This window comes from Equus caballus, chromosome 1, assembly GCF_041296265.1.
Source record: "Equus caballus isolate H_3958 breed thoroughbred chromosome 1, TB-T2T, whole genome shotgun sequence".
NCBI lineage: Eukaryota > Metazoa > Chordata > Mammalia > Perissodactyla > Equidae > Equus > Equus caballus.
Genome location: NC_091684.1, coordinates 102,823,558 through 102,842,952, shown reverse-complemented (window position 1 = coordinate 102,842,952; position 19,395 = coordinate 102,823,558). Strand labels below are relative to the sequence as shown.

Below are 19,395 nucleotides of genomic sequence, written 5' to 3'. Positions count from 1 at the left end.
ATCTAACAGTATCTCGCGTGTGATTAGGATCCAAACAATGAGAATTGACAGAGTAGATAAGTGAATGTGTGTTCCCTGTCACCTCACATATTTTGTCAATGCTCTTCCTTCTTCTCAAAGCATCCTTTTCTCCTTTTTCTGGTTGATACATAGTTGAACTTGAAACTCCTTCGAATCCCCATTTCTTCCTTTAAGCTTTTGTTGGCAGTTCCTCTCCTTTACAAGGTCAGGTGCAATGCTTCTGTGTTTCCTTAGAATCTTGTGAATACTTTTATCAGAGTTCTATTTCAATGTGTTTTTTTGTGTTTCTATTTCCACAATTCAAACAAAACTTTAAGTGGTGTAGATGGTGTCTTTTATCTCTTTATCTTGTGTCCACCGTTATTACTGACATTTAGTGGAAATTTAGTAAATTTTGTTCCATAAATAAATAGATAAATGAATTAATAAATTCCAGGGTTGATTCAAGAAAAGCCTGCTTGAGTATAGTATGGGTCTGTGGGATAGGTAACGAGAGATAATTTTGTGAACAGTATTGAAAACTATGTTGGGGAATACGGACTTTTTGCAGTGAGATTTTTTAAAAGATTTTATTTTATTTATTTATGTTTTCTGTACAGGTACATGTATATAGTTTAAAGAGCCAAATAGCTCAGTGAAGCGTGGGGTGAAAACAACAGTTTCTTTATCTCCTTCTTCCCATTTTCTCGTTCCCCGGGGGCAGCTGCTATTAACTCTTTGCTCTGATTCTCTTTAGGTTTATTCTAAATTTCTAAATGACATGCTGTATTGCAACTTCCTGACTGCTCAGTTCTAGGCCTTATCTATTAGATTCATACTTTGGAAGATGAGGATTTAGCAATATTTCACACCTCTTGGTCCCTGTGTGCATGTGCGCATGCGTGTGCATACACACACCTATTCTCTCTCTCTCTCTCACTTCCAGTTCCTCATTCCAGGGTTACATGTAACTTTTTCTAGACCGATACTCAGTGTTTAAATTGTTGTGACTATGTCTTTATACTATTCACTATAGCTGAGTCATGTGATATACTGTAATTATTTTTCCTTTCCTGAGTATTTTTTTCTTTTCTCTCAAGTCAACAGTTGCCTTGTCTTCTGCTGGCTTGTTTTCTTAGTTTCCTACATGTTTATCACTAATTCAGAGAAATTACTCTAATTTTCACTCACTTTTCTAATTTTCATTCTCCTTCATATTCTTTTAGACTTCTCTTCTGGAGAATTCTTACTGGCCTTCTGCTGAATCGCTTGCTCTCCAGCTGGGAACTCAGGGGCCTCTTGGAATCTCATCTTTCTGTCCTCCTGTCTGTCGTTTCTCTCTCTCCTGTGTTAGATCTGCGTCCTCATCACCTCTCTTCCTGTTTCTTAATTACCTTCTCATTTTTATGGAATACATTCCTGGATATCTGAGAATGTCTTTATTTTACCCTCAAAGTTAAATGATGACTTTCCAGGTATGAAATTATATAGAAATTATTTTCCCTCAAAACTTGAAGGCATTGCTCTACCATCTTCTAATAAAAAGCGGTGTATTAAGAAACCTGAAGGCATTCTGACTTCCTAATCTTTTTTTCTCCTCTCTGGAAGCATGGTGCTCCCAGTGTTCTAAAATCTCATAATGCTCTGTCTCGGTTTGGGTCTGTTTTCATCCATTTGTTGGACACAGAGCAGACCCTTTCAGTATGAATACTTATTCCTTTTGGTCTTGAATTATTTCTTTGATGATTTCTTCTCTTCGTTTTTCTCTATTCTCTTTTGCTGAAACTCCTATTATTCAGATATTGGACTTCCTATTTTCCTCTCTTTGTCCATTTGCCCTACTTTCTAAGAGATTTACTTAAACTTATTTTCCAACTCTCTTACTAGGTATTTTATATGTCTTTCTTTCCCTCTCTCTTTATTTTTTTCTGAGATTTTTTTTGTTCCTTAAATGTATTTTTAAATCGCATTCTGTCCCTGATTCCCAGGTACGGTATCTTTTGTTTGTTTGTCTCTGAGGATATGAATAGACTTTTTTAGGGGGAGTTTTCTTCCTCTTGTATAGTCTCAGTTCCTTCCAAATTACTGTTTTCTGGTTTTTGTTTGTTTGTTTGTCTTTGTCACTGCATTTCACATTAAAGCCTTTTCTAAGATTTCTGGTGATCCTTATTTGTTTTTTCATATTGAAGGAAAAGAGTCTGCACTTAATTGTAGGGAGATGTGGCTGATCGGTCTCTGTGCCTGATGGTGTCTGTAGATATTTCATTTTGAGCTGCTCTGATTTCTCAGACAGGGACCTTCTGATTTCAATATTCTAGGACAGAAAGCTGGGGTCTCAGCATTAAATACATGCATTTTTATTTAATCCCTGTTTTTAATATGGTACCTATGCCCTTAATTGTACCCAGTTATTTGTCAGTCCAGCGACTTTCTGTTTTACTCTCTTTAGACAATAACACAGTATTTTGCCAAAGTAAAGAAGGAGACTCCAAATCTTGGAGTCTTACTGCTTCTTAAACAGACTTACAACCAGTTGATGCCACTTTCACAAGTGTCTGATGTGCCACTTCTGGAGCCTTTTGTAAGTTCTGTAGAGCAAATTGAGTTACTTCCAGGAAGGCCTCACAGCTGTCTTGGGACCTACCTTTCTTCGGTCTATGAAGTCCAACGATATCCTTAGTATGAAGTAGGTAAGTAGTTCCATAACTATGATGGAAATTGAATTTATAATAAAAAAAGTCTTTTTACTCCTAAACAATCTCCAGGCCCAGACTGTATCACTGGCAAATTCTACCAAGCTTTTAATAAAGGATTTACACCAATTCCACACAATCTCTTCCAGAAAATAAAAGAGGAAGGAACACTTCCCTATTCATTTTATGAATCTAGTGTTACTCTGATACCAAAAAACAGACAAAGACTATATAAAAAAACCCAAAACTACAGACAATATCCCACATGAGTGTAGTAGATATAAAAATTGTCAACAAAATACTATGAAATAGTATTAAAAAATGTATGAGAAGAATTATACACCATGACCAAGTACGGTTGATTTCAGGGATGTAAGGCTGGTTCAATATTTGAAAATCAATCAATGTAATTCAGCCAGTTAATAAACTAAAGAAGAAAAAAATCATAGGATCCTATCAATTGATGCAGAGAAAGCATTTGACAAAGTCAGCACCAATTCATGATAAGGAATGATCAGAAAAATAGGAATAGAGGGGAATGTCCTCAATTTGATAAAGAATATCTAAAAACTTACAGTTAACATTTTGTGTTGTACTTAAAGTTGAAAGACTGAAAACTTTCCCCCTAAGATCAGGAAAGGGGGAAACTCTTATTCCACGTAGTGCAATAAGACAAGAAAATAAAATAAAATATGTACAGATCAAAAAGAAGAAATGAAACTGACCTTATTTGCAGATGACATTTTTGTCTATGTAGAAAATCTCAAGGAATCTACAAAATAACTCCCAGAACTAAAAATGAGTTTGACAAGGTCACAGGATGCAAAATAAACATTCGAAAATCTGTTTTATTTCTTTAATAGCAATGAATGCGTAGAGTAAAATTAAAAATCATTTACAAAATCATTTACAATCACTCAAAAAGATTAAATGTTTAGGTGTAAATCTAACGGAACATATACATGAACACAGCAACGTGCTGATGAAAGAGATCAAAGATCTAAGTAAGTGGAGAGGCTGTGTTTAGGCATTGGAAGACTTAGAGTAGTAAAGACATAAGTTCTCCCAAATTGACTTAGAGGTTTAACCTGTTTTCACTCAAAATTCCCGCAACTTTTTTTGTAGATATAAACAAAATTATTCTAAGATTTATATGGAAAGGCACAATTCCTAAAATAGCTAAAACTATTTGGGACAAAGAAAACCAAAACAGTAAAGTAGGAGGAATCAGTCTACGTGATCTCAAGACTTATTATATAGCTGCAGTAATCGATACTGTGATATTGGAAGAAGGATAAGCGCATTGATCAATGGGAGAAACTATTTGCAAACCATGTATCTGCAAAGGCCTGGTATCCATATTAAGAACTCTTAAAAATCAACAATTAAAAAACAAACCACCCAGTTAGAAATGAACAAAAGATATGAACAGATATTTCACCAAAGAGGATACATAGAAAATAAGTGCATGAAAATATGCTTAATATCACTAGCTATTAGGAAAATGCAAATTAAACCCACAATGGGATATCATTACATACCTATCAAAATAGCTTAAAAAAAAAAATAGTGACAACACAAAATGCTGGCAAGGATGCAGAGAAACAATCACTTCTACGTTGGTGGTGGGAATGTAAAATAGTATAGCCACTCTGGAAAACAGTTAAGCAGTTTCTTAAAAAAAATAAACATACAACTACCGTACAATGCAGCAGTTGTACTCCTGGGCATTTATCCCAGAGAAATGAAGGCTTGAGTTCACATGAAAAACTGTGCATGAATGTTTATAGCAGCTTTACTCATAATATCCAAAAGATGGAAACAGCCCAGATGCCTTCAGTGGGTGAATAGTTAAAAAAACTATAGTACATCCATGCTGTGGAATGAATACTACACAGCAGTTAAAAAAAATTAACCACAGATATATACAAGGACCTGGTTGAATCTCCAGAGAATTATGCTGAGGTAAAAAGCAAAAACAAAATACAAACAAACAAAAAACCCCATTGTCCAAAGGTTACATGCTATATGATTCCATTTATATGATGTTCTTGAAATGACAAAAATTATAGAAATGGAAAACAGATTAATAATTGACAGATATTAAGGAGGAGGTGAGAGTGGGAAGAAACAAGGTACAGCTATAAAAGGCAACTTGAAGGGATCCTAGGGTGATAGAAATTTTCTGTATTTTGACTGTATTAATGTTAGTATCCTGGTTGTGTTTTTGTACTATAGTTTTACAAGATGCTCCCATTGAGAGAAACAGGATACATGGGATCTCTTTTCATTATTTCTTACAAGTGCATGTGATTTACAGTTATTTTAAAAGAGTCAATTCAATTAAAAAAACACCTAGAAATGCCAGATGAAATAGGACAGAAATCTTTTTAAAAGTCAAGCTGAATGAAGAGATAGTCCATGTTCATGGATAGGAAGACAATATTGTCAAGATGTCAGTACCTCCCAACTTGATCTATAGAATCAATGCAATCCCAATCAAAATCCCAGCAAGTTATTTTGTGGCTATCGGAAAACTGATGCTGAAGTTTATATAGAGAGGGAAAATATCTAGAACAGCCAATACAATACTGAAGGAGAAGAACAAAGTTGGAAGACTAATGCTGCCTGACTTCAAGACTTAGTAAAAAGCTGCAGTAATCAAGACAATGTGGTATTGGTGAAAGAATGGGCAAATAAATTAATGGAACAGAATAGAGAGCCCAGAAATAGACCTCCATAAATATAGTCAACTGATCTTTGACGAAGGAGCAAAGACAATACAATGGCGTAAAGGCTGTCTTTTCAACAAATAATGCTGGAACAACTGGACATCCATATGCAAAAAAAAGAATCTAGATACAGACCTTATATATATGTATACACCCTTCATAAAAAATAACTCAAAATAGATCACAGGCCTAAGTATAAAACACAAACCTATAAAACTGCTAAAAGATAACATAGGAGAAAACCTGGATGCCCTTGGGCATGGCAGTGACTTTTTAAGTAGAACATCACACACAGGCACGATCCATGAAAGAAATAATTGATAAACTGGACTTCATTAAAACTAAAAGCTTCTGCTCTGCAGAAAACAATGTCGAGAGAATGAGAAGACCAGCCACAGCCTGGGAGAAAATAAATTCAGAAGACACATCTAATAAAAGACTGTTATCCAAAATATACAAAAAACTCTTAAAGCTCAACAATGAGAAAACAACTCGATTAAAAAATGGGCCAAAGACCTTAACAGACACTTCACCAAACAAGATATATAAATGGCAAATAAGCATTTGAGAAGATGCTCCACATCATATGTCATCGGGAAACTAAAACAACAATGTGATACTACTACACAGCTATTAGAATGGCCAAAATCTGGATCACTGGCAACACCAAATGCTGGTGAGGATGTGGAACAACAGGAACTCATACATTGCTGGTGGGAATGCAAAATGGTATGGCCACTTTGGAAGACAGTTGGGCAGTTTCTTACAAAACTAAACATACTCTTACCGTATGATCCAGCATTTGTGCTCCTTGATATTTACCCAAAGGATCTGAAAACTTATGTCCACGTGAAAACCTGCACCCGGATGTTTATAGAGGCTTCATTCATAACTGCCAAAACTTGGAAGTAACCAAGATGTCCTTCGTTAGGTGAATAGATAAAGAAACTGTGGTACGTCCAGACAATGGAATATTATTTAGTGCTAAAAAGAAAAGAGCTATCAAGCCATGAAAAGACATGGAGGAATCTTAAATGCATATTACGGAGTGAAAGAAGCCAATCTGAAAAGGCTACACACTGTATTATTCCAACTGTATGACATTCTGGAAAAGTCAAACTATGGGGACAGTAAAAGGATCAATGAGAGGGATAAGTAGGCAGAGCACAGAGGATTTTCAAAGCAGTGAAAATGCTCTGTATGATACCATAATTATGGATGTATGTCATTATACGTTTATCCAAACCCATAGAATGTACAATACCAAGAGTGAGCCCTAATATAAACTGTGGACTTTGGCTGATTATGATGTGTCAATGTAGCTTCATCAGTTGTAGCAAATGTACCATCTAGTGGGGCATGTTGATAATGGGGGAAGCTATGCATATGTGGGGGCAGGGGATATATGGGAAATCTCTGCATTTTCCCTTCAATTATGCGGTGAACCTAAAACTTCTCTGAAAAAGTAAAGTCTTAATATATGTATGTATAAAAAAAGTAAAGCTGAATCTACAAGAAATTAAAGGAAACCACAGAACCAAAAACAAAGAGGAAACTGAAGGCCAGCTCAGTAAGTGCATACTGATTCTCTGCCTACCCCAGGGATGGAGATGGGATTTTCTGGTCTCTAGAACTCAGGCTGTTGAGTTTTAATTCCTTCATAATCACAAGATGTCAAGTCTTGAGTATATGTGAGGCACAGCATGGGAACTCCAACCCTGAGATAAAGGAAGAACCATTAGTTCCATATATGTACTAATCAGATGGAATAGAGAAGAAAATACCAGCATAGGGAATTTAAATATCTTGATCTCAACACTGAAGGGAAAAAATGTCCACTTTGGAACAATGGACCTGTTCTCCTGAGAGTTTGAGGTGCGTGTGTATTGATCTATATATCTTGTATATATTGAGTTGAATGTATATATCCTATGTGATTGTGGGAGCTTTGAGGTAAGAAATTAATATGAAAAGTGGTCTTGTAACCTGCAATAACCCTGAGGTTACTGGTAGTGGTAAAAGATAGAGAGACGTGGGTCACCAGGCCAGGCTGTATAGGATTCCTAATCCTATCAGTACAGCCCTGCTTACGATAAACTCGTAATCCTAAAATACGTAATACATAAGGAAGTATTTGCCATGAGTAAGCACCAGCAGGCACAGTACTGAAGATTTAAGGGAGAAAAGTCATACAGTTATCTAAGTCGATGCAAAAATGCATTTGATAAAATGAACACTTACTCATAGCTGGAAAGAAAAAGCTTAGCAAACTAGGAATAGAGGTGTACACTCTCTTAATCCACAGTAGATATCATCCTTCATAGTAAAATGTTACTGCATTTTCTTTAGCATTAGGTCTGAGATAAGAATGCCTGCTCTGATTATTTATATTCATAATTGTACTTGAGGTCATGCTTAGTGCAATAAGGCAAGAAAACATATGAAATACGAAGATTAGAAAGGAAGAAACAGAACTCTCATTATTCAGAGACTACCTGACTGTTTAGATAGAATATCCAAGAGTATCTATACATAAAATAATAGGACTAATAAAAGAGTTCATTAAGGTTATTGGAAACAAAACTAATGCACAAATAACAACTGTATTCTTACACAGTAGGAAAAGTTAATAAGAAAGCAAAATTTCAAAAAGATACTATTTATGCTACTAACAAAATATAAGATACCTTGTAATAAATTCAATAAAAGATGTACAAGACTTTTATGAGCTATTTAAAAGCTCACCTAAATAGAGAGATATAATATGTTCATAAATATGAAGTCTCAAAATCATAAAAATGCCAATTTCCCCTAACCTAATCTTTAAGCGTAATTCCAATTCTAAGAATCATGTGGAAGTACAAAGATAATGAAAACAATTTAGAGAAGAAAAAAAATGGGAGACTTGCCCAGATGCTAATTTTTTAAAATTTAACTACAATAGTAGCATGGGCGCAAATAGACCAGGATAGCAAAACGGAGAGTCAAGAATCAGAAACATGCATGTATGGGAGTTTGATATATATTGAAGGCGGCACTAAAAATTTGTGGAGAAAGGGTGGATATTCGATACATGGGGCTCAGATATGATTATTGATATCCAAAGGAAAAATATTAGAAAATGCCAATCCATATGAAGAATACATTCTCGGGGGGATTAAAGTCTACTTATGAAAAGCAAATGATGAAAATATTTAGAAGAAAACATAGGGGAATGTCTTTATGATCTTCACTAAGATACAAAGAGTGTAAGTTCCAAGGGAAAATATGGTTACATTCAAGCACACTAAGAAAACACTTGATATGTATCATAAAAATATACTATCAACCCAAAGAAAAGATGAGAGTGGGAGACTCTGGACATAAAGGATTAATATCTGAACTATTTAAGTAACTTCTACATATCAATAAAACAAAAGCAAGAGCAAGCTAGTAGAACAATGAACAAAGGCCATGAACAGGAAATTCACAGAAGGGGAAGCTGCCTGGTCAAAGTAAATGGAAATGTTAACCTCACTAATGGAATATGCCGAAGAATGCAAAGTGAGGTATTTCGTATTCTTCAGACTGGGAAAAATTGAAAAGTTTTAAAATGTCAAATATTGACTTGGACGTGTAAAAGCAAGACCCTTCCTGCGTGACTAGTAGGGGTGAAAATTGGTTTTCCCACTTTAGAGGGCTATTTGCCAATATCTAGTGACAGCGAAGCTGTGGATGCCCACCACGGGACAGTCCTACTTGGGTTTATATGCCAGAGACACGTGTGCAGATGTGCCTAAGGAGATAGTACGAGATTGCTCATTGCAGAACAGACCTAAATCTCCATAAAATTTCAGGAAAATTGATCAATAGAAAATAAAAAGAATCGACAAATTGGGGCTGGCCTGGTTGTGTAGTGGTTAAGTTTGGACACTCCACGTCGGTGGAGTTCAGCTCCTGGGTGTGTACCTACACACTACTCATCAAGACAGACTGTGGCAGCATCCCACATAAATGTAGAAGAAGATTGGCACAGATGTAAGCTCAGGGCCAATCTTCCTCACCAAAAAAAAGGGAATCAATAGATAAATTGTGGTATGTTTATAAATTGGATTACTCTAGAACCATAAAAATGAATGAATTAAAGTTGCATCTGTCAACATAGATATTCTTGAAAACATAGTGTTGAGACAAAAAAATCAAGCTGTGGCAGGTTATGCACACTATGGTACCATTTCCTTAGTTACCTCTGGGGCGTGGGGCAAGTGAGGGGGCGAATAGGATTGAGGCCGTTTGGCAGGGAGCTTCCACCATATTTGTAACAATACATTTCTTAAAAATCCAAACTTTTAAGAAATGATGAAGCTTACTGATGTGTCCATGAGTTTATATCATTCTCCTTTCTTTTTGGTGGACTTAACACATTTCATAATAAAATAACTATAGGAACACAAAAACAATTCTATCCTAAATATTGCTACTATATGTTGAGTCTCCATTTCTGAAGTAGTACTTAACTTTTTCATTTTTTTTTTAGGGCTTACATAGTGTTTTTTAGTCTCTGTATGTACCAATCTTAACCTGTATTCTGAAATTTGCTCTGAGGCCTGAGAATGCCCAAGTTTGCTCACTCTCTGAGCTCATCTAATTTGATCAAATATCTGAGGTTAGAAAAGATCCTAAACCAAATATTAAAAAGTAAAGGAGACAACAGTATGTTCTGTGGTATTTACAGTAAGATAAGTGTATGTCCTTTTTCCGGCTTGGTTCCTGGCATGGGGCCAGGCTTGTGGCACACCCACTCATTCCTCTTCTCTGATGACAAACAGGGGCAGTAACATCATTTCTCTGCATACAAATTAAATCAGATTAATTCAAAAGAAGGGCGGCAGGTTTGTTAATAATTCATTCATTCCTGCTCCCCACCTTTTTGGCAGCCCCAAACCTTACCTACCCACTCCCATATTAAGAAATTTCTCTGTAATTTTGGAAGTACTCTGAGATTCTTAAGAAGGAAACCTGCTTCCCTTGGAAAGCTGATTGAGTCTCTTTATCCTCAAACAGCTTTAGAGACTTATTAAATCCTCATAAATATTGAGTTCTCGTGGTCGATTTTTCTTGGAAGAGGAATATGGAGGTGGTTACATATAAAACCAAATAAAAAGCTATCCCAAAGCTTTAGAAACCATTTCAGTGCTTTCTCATTTTATCAGTGAGCTCCTTTATATTCATGATTTAGAGAAGGGGACGGATGTAGCTATTTTGCTCATTTATTTCTTTGTGGATAAAGCTATTTCAGACTTTGATTACATTTAAATGCACAGTCAGTTCTTTTGCCCTGCAAACCATACGCCAGCCAGAATGTCTCTTTCTCCTGCAGAAATTTGTAACTTAATATTCTAGTCAAGTGCCAACCATGGGAAACACAGGTTTAAGTTAACTACTATTTTTAAAAATTAATATATTTTTATTCTTCAAAACACATGCTTCTCAGTTTTTAAGACACTAGTATTTGAGTCAATATATCATCAAATGAATGTAATAAATTATAGTGCTATAAACTCCAGGGAAATTTTATTAATGTTTCTAAAGTATCCTCATGTGGAATCAACATATGTTTTTTATATATTCACAAATTTATGGCTTCAAAAATCTTCAGTTTCAGGGTGTTACGAATGTTGTCATGGATAGAAAATACATAATTGTGAAATGATGTTCTTGAATTTTCACATACTCCTGATAACCATTAGCTCTTGCATATAATAATTAGAATGAAATTAAAAACTTGAAAGTAATATTTCTGTAGCTGAGTTGCTTTGAGCCAAAGGAATCATTTCCAGAATAAGCTGGCAGGTTCTTGCTTGGCGAATTAGGACTCTAGTGTCCTTAACCTTAAAATAACTTGCATTTCATTTTATGCCTGTTTCATAAAGTGGTCATTCATTTTCATACTAAATTGTAACCAAAGCATGCCACATCAATAGAGGCCAGTCAGTGGGTTTAGTGCGTTGTTAGGTTGGACAAAGTGAAGCAGAATGATGAAAATCTCGGCCAGATGGTTGGGTTAAAAAACCTTCCTACTGGCTTGTTAAGGGAATTGAGAGAGAATCTCCCCCATCTTTATATCCACCTCCTGGTACCTAGTAGGTTCACCATCAGAGCTTCTTGGAGAAGCAATGAGTCCAAATGATACTTTATATTTTTGAGCATTCATGAAATAAAATGTTCTGTTTTCCGTATAACTTTGCTGCAGCTGTAGTGGAATTTGAAATGCAGATATACTTACATTTTCGGTTTAGATTTTCAGGCTCAACACTCAAGATGCAAGTTACTGCCTCCTGGATACGAGGCTTGCCATTAGGACACAGCAGATGGCAGTGGGGTGTAGACCCCGACTATATGGTCTACACAGCAGGCCTGAAACACAACCATAAGCTTCCTTCGACTGATATGTTCTTTCCTTTTTAGTTTAAATTTTTTTTTTACAAAAATAGTTTTATTTCTTATTTAAATAGCAAAAATGAAACGATTACTAAAAATGCATCTGAAAAATTATTTCTGAAGTTTGAAGACACTTTTACAGAAAATGTCATTCTTTGTAAGTTTCAAGAGTTTTCGTATTCCAGTATTTAGATCAATTCAAATACTTTTTTAAACTGTGTCTCTGTAATTTGCCTGCCCCCTTGAAATTAAAACCAAAGCTTTTTAGGTTTATAAGTCAGAATGATACAAAAAGCTTTCGGTTATCGCTTCCCTAATCTATTACCTGCTTTCCTCAATTGGGGCTTTTCCAAAATAAGCAGAGTATTTTAAATTACCCTTTCCCTTTTTCTGTGATTTATTTTCTTCTTTTATCCACACATATAAAGCACAATGAAATAAGTCATGTAAGTAAATGGCCTTATCTGCTGGCGTAGCTGTTGTTTCCCAGGAGGGTGGAATCTTTTCCCTTTCAGCGAGAGAGACTTCTTCACCCTAATATGCTTTTCCCACCAGCCTCCCAGTTTGGTGCTTCTTGAATGCTTAAAATTTGATGTAGCCTCATGAAGAGTTTAATATTAAATTTCGAAGTCGTGTACCTCTGACAAGTGACAAAGATGGAAATAGTGTTACAAAATACTAAGACTGGGTCAACCCATTGCAGTAATCTGGGAAGATGTTCTAATCCTCAAGTCGAGAGAATTATATTAAAAAGGGCAACTAATTGAACACCTTGTCTGTTTTCAAGTTCAGAAATTTAACTACCATTCAGGTAGTGCTTTTGGAGGCAGCTCTAATGCTGTTCTTTTCACTCCAAAACTTCTTTCTCCCACGTGCCTTCTAAATCCCATTGGGATTGCACCTCCCAGAAAACAAAGAGATGAGGAGACTAGGGCTACGCTGCAGTTGGCACAAAGAGCGAGGTTAGGGTGGGATGAGATGTAAATGGAGAAGGCTGAGTTTGAGAAGGATTGCAAAGAAAGAAAAGGGGAAAAGCAGTCTCAAAAAATATGTCAGACAATAAAAAACACAATAATCATTACGTAAAAAGAAACTCAGTCATGTGGAGGCGTAACTGTAGGAGATTTCTTGGAAGCGTAAGAGAAGCTCAAAGAAATGAGATGTATATAAGAGAACATCATAGATAGATCAATAGGGAAATAATAGGAGCAGAGAGAGGGAACCCTAACTTAAGAATTACAGGCGTTCTTGGAACAAGAGCGGTAATCAAAATCATAATCTGAGAATAATCTGCAGCACTGCAAATAAAAACCTTAAGTATTCCAATCAAAAGAGCTCACCATTTTTGGTCAAAATCAGTAAAAGTAAACACACAACTGGATATATTTTGACTACAATTTTTACTTCAAATACTAACAAAACAAAACGAAAAAGTCTAAGCTTCCAGACATGTACAAAAGAATGAAAATCAGACTTCTCCTCTGCAAGTCTAAGTGTCAAAAGTCAATGAAGCGTGCCCACAGTTTTGCGGAAAAAGCATCGTGGAAACAGCAATGTATCTTGCTGCATTGCCTTTCCTATGTGAAGCACAAAGGTGAATAATATGCCATCCATATACTCTTCTTAGAAAAACAGCCAATCAAGTAATACTTACCCACCAGGAGTTAAAAACTCATACATGGAAAAGTCATATTATGAAAGGACTGGCATTTGTTATCCACTTCTAGAGACGTATTCCAGATATGAACAAAAATGAAAGTATAGAGATGTTTAGCAAAGCTTTGTTATATTATATAAAAAGCAGCAGACTCAGCAACCCCACTTAGTTTTTACCCAAGAGAAATAAAAAGCTACGTTCACACAAAACCTATATGTGAATGTTTACGGCAGTTTAGTTCATAATTGCCCCAAACTGGAAACAACCCAAATATCTAGCTGGTGAGCGGATAAACAGACTGTTGGTCATAGATACAATGGAATACTACTCAGCAATTAAAGAGGAGAAAACTACTGACACGTGCAACAACACGGATGAGTTTCAGATGTATCATGTTAAGGGAAAGAAGTCAGTCTCAAAAAGCTACAAGCTGTATGATTCCATTTATATGACATTCTGGAAAAGGCAAAATTAATAGGACAGAAGACAAATCAGTGGTTGCCAGTGGCTGAGGGTGGGGAGAAGTTGACTACAAGGGGGTAACATAGGGGCATTTATGGGGTATGCAACTGTTCCATATATTGATTGTGGTCGTGCTTACACAACTGTATGGGTTTGTAAAAACTCATAAAATTATACATGCCCAAAAAGTGAATTTTACTGTATGTAAGTTTTAAAAGTAGGTAAAGAGAGGAGGCAGCATAAATAGCCACAAAAGGTAATGTCTGTGCAACCACGTGCATATGCTTGCAATATTGAATAGTATATTTAAAAATTATTAAGGTGGTAAATTTTATGTTATGTCTATTTTACCGCAATTTAAAAATATTTTAAATACAAAACTACAAGAAATATAATGTCTGTATAATGGGCTGTTATGTAGTCATTAAAACAGTTTTTCCAGGAATTATTAATAAAATGGGAAAATCCTTGTTATGTTAGATTAAAACAAATACAAAGTTGAATTAGCAGTATGATTTTACATCTGTAAATAGGTCATGGCAGAAACACTGGAAGATTAAATGCCAAAAAATTAAGAGTAAAGATCTTGGTGACGGGGTTTTGAATGATTCATTTTCCTCCTCTATACTTCTTGTCACGTTATTAGTTTTCACTTACTCCTTTTGTAATCAGTAAAAATAGAATCATTAGAAAGTATGTGCAATGAGTTATATATTTCTGAAATAGACTCTATTAATCATTTCATATAGGTTCATATTTAAATCATGCCAGCAAAAGAATGATCTCTTCAGGTCCACTTCTTAAAAATTTCTGTTTTTGTAGGACTAAATATTTTAAAACAGTCAAAATAGTATCGACTGACTTTTACTTCAAGGTGATGAGTTAAGCCTCTGTTTAGCTTTCCTCGCTCCCAATTTGCCATTGAATTGGCCAGGGAGACATAAAAGGTAAAAATATGTAACTCCATTGAAAAATTGGGAAACGTACCGTTAATAGATCAGATATCTTTAAGGAATTTATGTAAAATATAGAGCACTGGGCACTGCTTGAGGGACGTACCTACTGGATGGAATTCCAAACATCCAAAGGGAACATCTGCCTGGAAAATGAGTGGCAGGGTCCCAGAGCAAGCGGCTGGAGGGGAGGAAAAGGTATGGGTGGACATCCTTCCAGGATTCTCAAATTTATGACTTCAGACTCTTCCAGTACCGGTACCCCAAGAAAGCCACTCCAGCGCTATTTTGTAGCATCCATTTAGTAAAGCCAATGGTCGAAATAAAAAATAGAAGCATTGCCCCAAGCAAATTTCTAACAGAGACAGTTGTATCCATTGGAGAAGGACATGGGGTGCCCTGCTGATTTGGGTTACCTCAGTCAGGGAGAAGAGAAGGTCCCCCACAGGGAGCAGCTACACAAATGCTTCTGCCTGTAGCTTTCCCTTCTTCCTCATAGAAGAAAATACACACATGCACACATTATACACACACACACACACACACGTGCATGCATACATACTCACACATTATATATTAATTTCACTGGTTATATGGACCCCCAGGGCGAAAGCTGTGTGTAAGTAATATTATTACATTAATTCAAGTGAAGAATTAACTCCCTATTTAGAGTGACACTTCCACGGCACTTTTCGGCCTCCTGTTATTTCTTAGAATTTAAACTTTGAATCTTTGAGGTAATGTGCACTAATAAAAATTTTACCACTGCCTTATTTTGGCTTTTTTTTTTTTTGCTGTCTACCACTTTTATGAAATCATTATTTTCCTTTTTCCCTTAGGAATTGTGAAGGGCAGAACATTCGATATAAGACATGCAGCAATCATGTAAGTTCTGTAATAAAAATTATGCAATCCAATAAAATATGTTCATGTTTTAAGTTATAATGTTATAATGTGTACGGTAAAGCCTCTTTGTCCCCTTGGTGGAAAATTTGAATATCTGTTTAATTGACCACAGGTTTTGTATATCTCAGACCTTCCATTTATACTACCTTCTTAGGCCATTTCACACTTGTGATCTAATTTGGTAAGTATTTAATAATTTCTGAATTCATAGGAACAGGACCTAATACCTGTAAATGCCTTCAGAGTTCAAAGCACTTTAATGTGCGCGATCTCCCGTGACCCTCGCTGTTTTGCGGAGATGTGGGCACACGAGGTGTGGTGACGGTGACGTATCTTTTGCAAATGAGGGACTAGGGCTGAGGGAGGTGAAATTGTTTCCAGAAGCCGCCTAGGAGGAGCACAGATTGAACTGGTCTAGTGCTGTTTCTCCTGCTCCAAACCACCGGTCCTGCCCACTGCAGGATGAGTTCAGGAGCATGTGGGTGACTCAAGAAAATCACACATAAGGAAGGATTATAAACCAACACTGAAAAACAAAATGCAAATATTTTGCTTTACAAATTGGAAATGCAAAATAAATATCAGAAAGAAGCAGTCCTATTTTCCACGCAAAACATTTCTCTCTGAGTGATATGTACCCAAATCAAAATGACAGGAATTAAAAGGGAATTCTGAGAATGTGACATCTAAGAGAGATTTAGTTTTTAATTTTTTTATGTCCGCTTTTCTCAATTGGCTGTAACTAGTTTACATTAAAATTTCACTTCCTGAGGCTTTGTCCCCCTCTCCTCCTTCTGTGTCCTGGGCTGGAGGGAGACCGCAGTCCTGGGCAAGCGTTTCTGTTCTGCAGACCCAGACTTTCCTCAGTGGGCAGCCCCAAGCTCTAGACTGGGGTGGAGCAGGCAGTGGTCGCAAGGCCTTGTGCCTGCACAGCTCAAGCCATGTTTTTCGTCTATTTTAATCAGCTTTGAAGTAGAAATGTTTATCTTTATCTCTGAAACTTAGGTGGGAAAAATGGTGGCTTATTTATTGGGCACTCAAACTCCAGTGTCACTCAGCCCCGAGGTAGCTAGACCTGTGTCCACCATGTCCTGGGAGAGGCTCACATGTCCCATGACAGCATGGAAGTCAGAGGGCTAGAGAGACATACGTGTGCATGAGGGCTCCATGTGGTGAGCTGGAAGGCCAGGTGGGGGATGAAGGAGGAAGAGAGATTGACCTGAGCCCAGGCAAAGGCAGGCCTTTAGGTACAGATATAGTCTAGCATTCCTGCTTAAACAAGCGCATGAATGCGTTAGCAGCCTGAGGGTTTTATCCATGAGACTTTTCCATCTACTATCTTTTGCCTGAGTGCATTGCTTTTTAAATTTTTTTTTTATCATTGCTGCTGTAACAAATTACTGTGAACTTAGTGGCTTAAAACAACACAGATTTATTGGGGCCGGCCTGATGGTGTAGTGGTTAAGTTTGTGCTTTCTGCTTTGGTGGCCTGGAGTTCACTGGTTTGGATCCCGGGTGTGGACCTAAACAACACTCATCAAGCCGTGCTGTGGCGGTGTCCCACATACAAAATAGAGGAAGATTGGCAACAGAGGTTAGCTCAGGGCCAATCTTCCTCACACACACACACACACACACACACACACACAAAACACAAAAAAAATACACGTAAGTTTATTATCTTACACTTCTGGAAGTCAGAAGTCCAATAGGGGACTCATTGAGCTAAAATTAAGGGGTCAGCAGCACTGCATTCCTTCTGGACGCTTGAGGAAAGAATCTGTTTCCTTGTCTTTTCCCACTTCTAGAGGCTGCCCACATCCCTTGGCTCGTGTCCCCTTCTTCCATCTCCAAAGTTGGCAATATCACACCCCTCTGACCATTTTTCTGTGGTCATACCTTCCTGTGACCATCTGAGCAAGCTTTACCCACCTGGATAATCCGGGGTGATCTCCCCATTCTCAAGGTCCTTACCCTTAGTTAAAGGCTGCTTTGTGCAAAGTCCCTTTTGCCATGTAAGGTAAGATATTCACAGGTGCTAGGGGTTAGGTTGGGAGCATCTGTGGGGAGGGGGAGAGGGTGCATTATTCTGATTAGCACAGTGGGACAGCTTGTCTTCTCAGGAAAATTGGACTGGCCCATTCCTTCCAGTCCTTCAAGAATCAATTTCACAACAGTGTGCTATCCAGCAATACTCTGTGAAGCTCTCTAGGGGAATTCATTTTAAATTCCCAGATCAAGAGATTTCATTCTAGGGTTTCTATGTGTGTGTGTCACTCTGCTCTAGCTAATTCCAAAAAGGCATCTTTTTCAACACGGGTGTTATGGGGTTCTAGGAATATTGTCTACAGTGTAGAGTGTAGAGATGAAATGTAATATACCGAAAGTAGTGCATATTAGGTTAGGACTTTGGTGCATTTGAGTGAAGATCTGATGCCCCTGAGGCTCTGTGGGTCTTGGGAGGACCCGTGGTCTCTAACTGATGACCCCTCTGGGAGGATACTGTGGAAACCTCTAGGCTGTACCACCTCTAGGCTGGTGAGAAATGGATGCTCAGGGAGGGGGAGTTGGGGGGAGGACAGCAATGTAACTTTTGCCTTTTTCTAGTTCTCAGAGTTGGAGTGCTTAGAAAGATTTCATAAGAATATGGCATTAATTTCTATGCTTGCCATTGTAAACTCAGAGTTTCCAACCAAATTCCTTGTAGGGAAATAAGGGAGAGTTGTGGCAGGTCCTTCATAGCTCTGGTGTTCAGGGCACCCCTCCATCTCCGGGTGCCAAGCGTCTGCAGCTGGGCATTAGCCTTACTGCAGACCAGAGGTGGGTAAAGGCAGCCCCAGCTGCAGAGTTGCTGATCTGTAAGAAGTCTGCTCCTGTGCAGGAAAGATTGTGCAAATATATTCCTGGGACGATACCATAGACGTGTTGCAAGGAAGTCAAGTGCCGTAAGTGGTTGTAACCACAATGAACTCAGAGCGAAAATATGGCCACTTTTTCTTTTCATGTAATTACTTGAGCTGCTTCCTGCTTTATTAATTGGGGATTTAGAGTCATCCCCTTGAAATCTCCACCTCTCTGTCACCCAAGGTGGTCCAGAGGGCAGCAATGGGACTAGTCTGCAGCCCACCACAAGTAGAAAAAGCCCGCAGTTCTGATCAGATCACCCCTGGTGTTGCTTCTCACTGCCGTTCATGTGCTCACTGCAGATGGGCCGTGCTAGGTCAATAGTCAGCGGCTTCTCTCCTCCCTGAAATGGGGCCAGTTACCCACTCTTTTGAAGGAAGCTGTCTCTGTTGATTCCCAGATGAGGCACTTTTTTGAGGGAAACTTCCTCATCATTCAGAAATGCCCACATCTCTACTTGTGGGGGCCTGAGCGCCCCCTCTGATGGGTCTGCAAGATCTTCCATTCCCATGCAAGGGATGTCACCATCCACGGCCGGACTGTATCAGGAAGCCTGCTGTGTGAGAAGCAGAGGTCAGTGCCTGTGAGCCCCGGAGACCTGACATTCAGTTCTGTCCCAGAGATTGCTGATAACTCTATTCCTCCAGGGCCGTATCTGGAGGCCCCGG

At 37.7% G+C, this 19,395-nt stretch overlaps 1 protein-coding gene across 5 annotated transcripts in view; it reads left to right on the top strand.

The window, feature by feature from the left end:
- SH3GL3 (SH3 domain containing GRB2 like 3, endophilin A3) overlaps positions 1 to 19,395 on the top strand; it is a 320,477-nt gene that overhangs the window by 99,684 nt on the left and 201,398 nt on the right. For all 5 annotated transcript variants that reach the window (XR_011424088.1, XM_070230150.1, XM_023649368.2 and 2 more), the window contains exon 5: positions 15,757 to 15,802. Coding sequence is in view for 4 of the 5 variants with exons in the window: in XM_070230150.1 (XP_070086251.1) it covers positions 15,757 to 15,802 (46 nt within the window). In the remaining variant the exon portion in view is untranslated. The remainder of the gene's footprint in view (positions 1 to 15,756; positions 15,803 to 19,395) is intronic.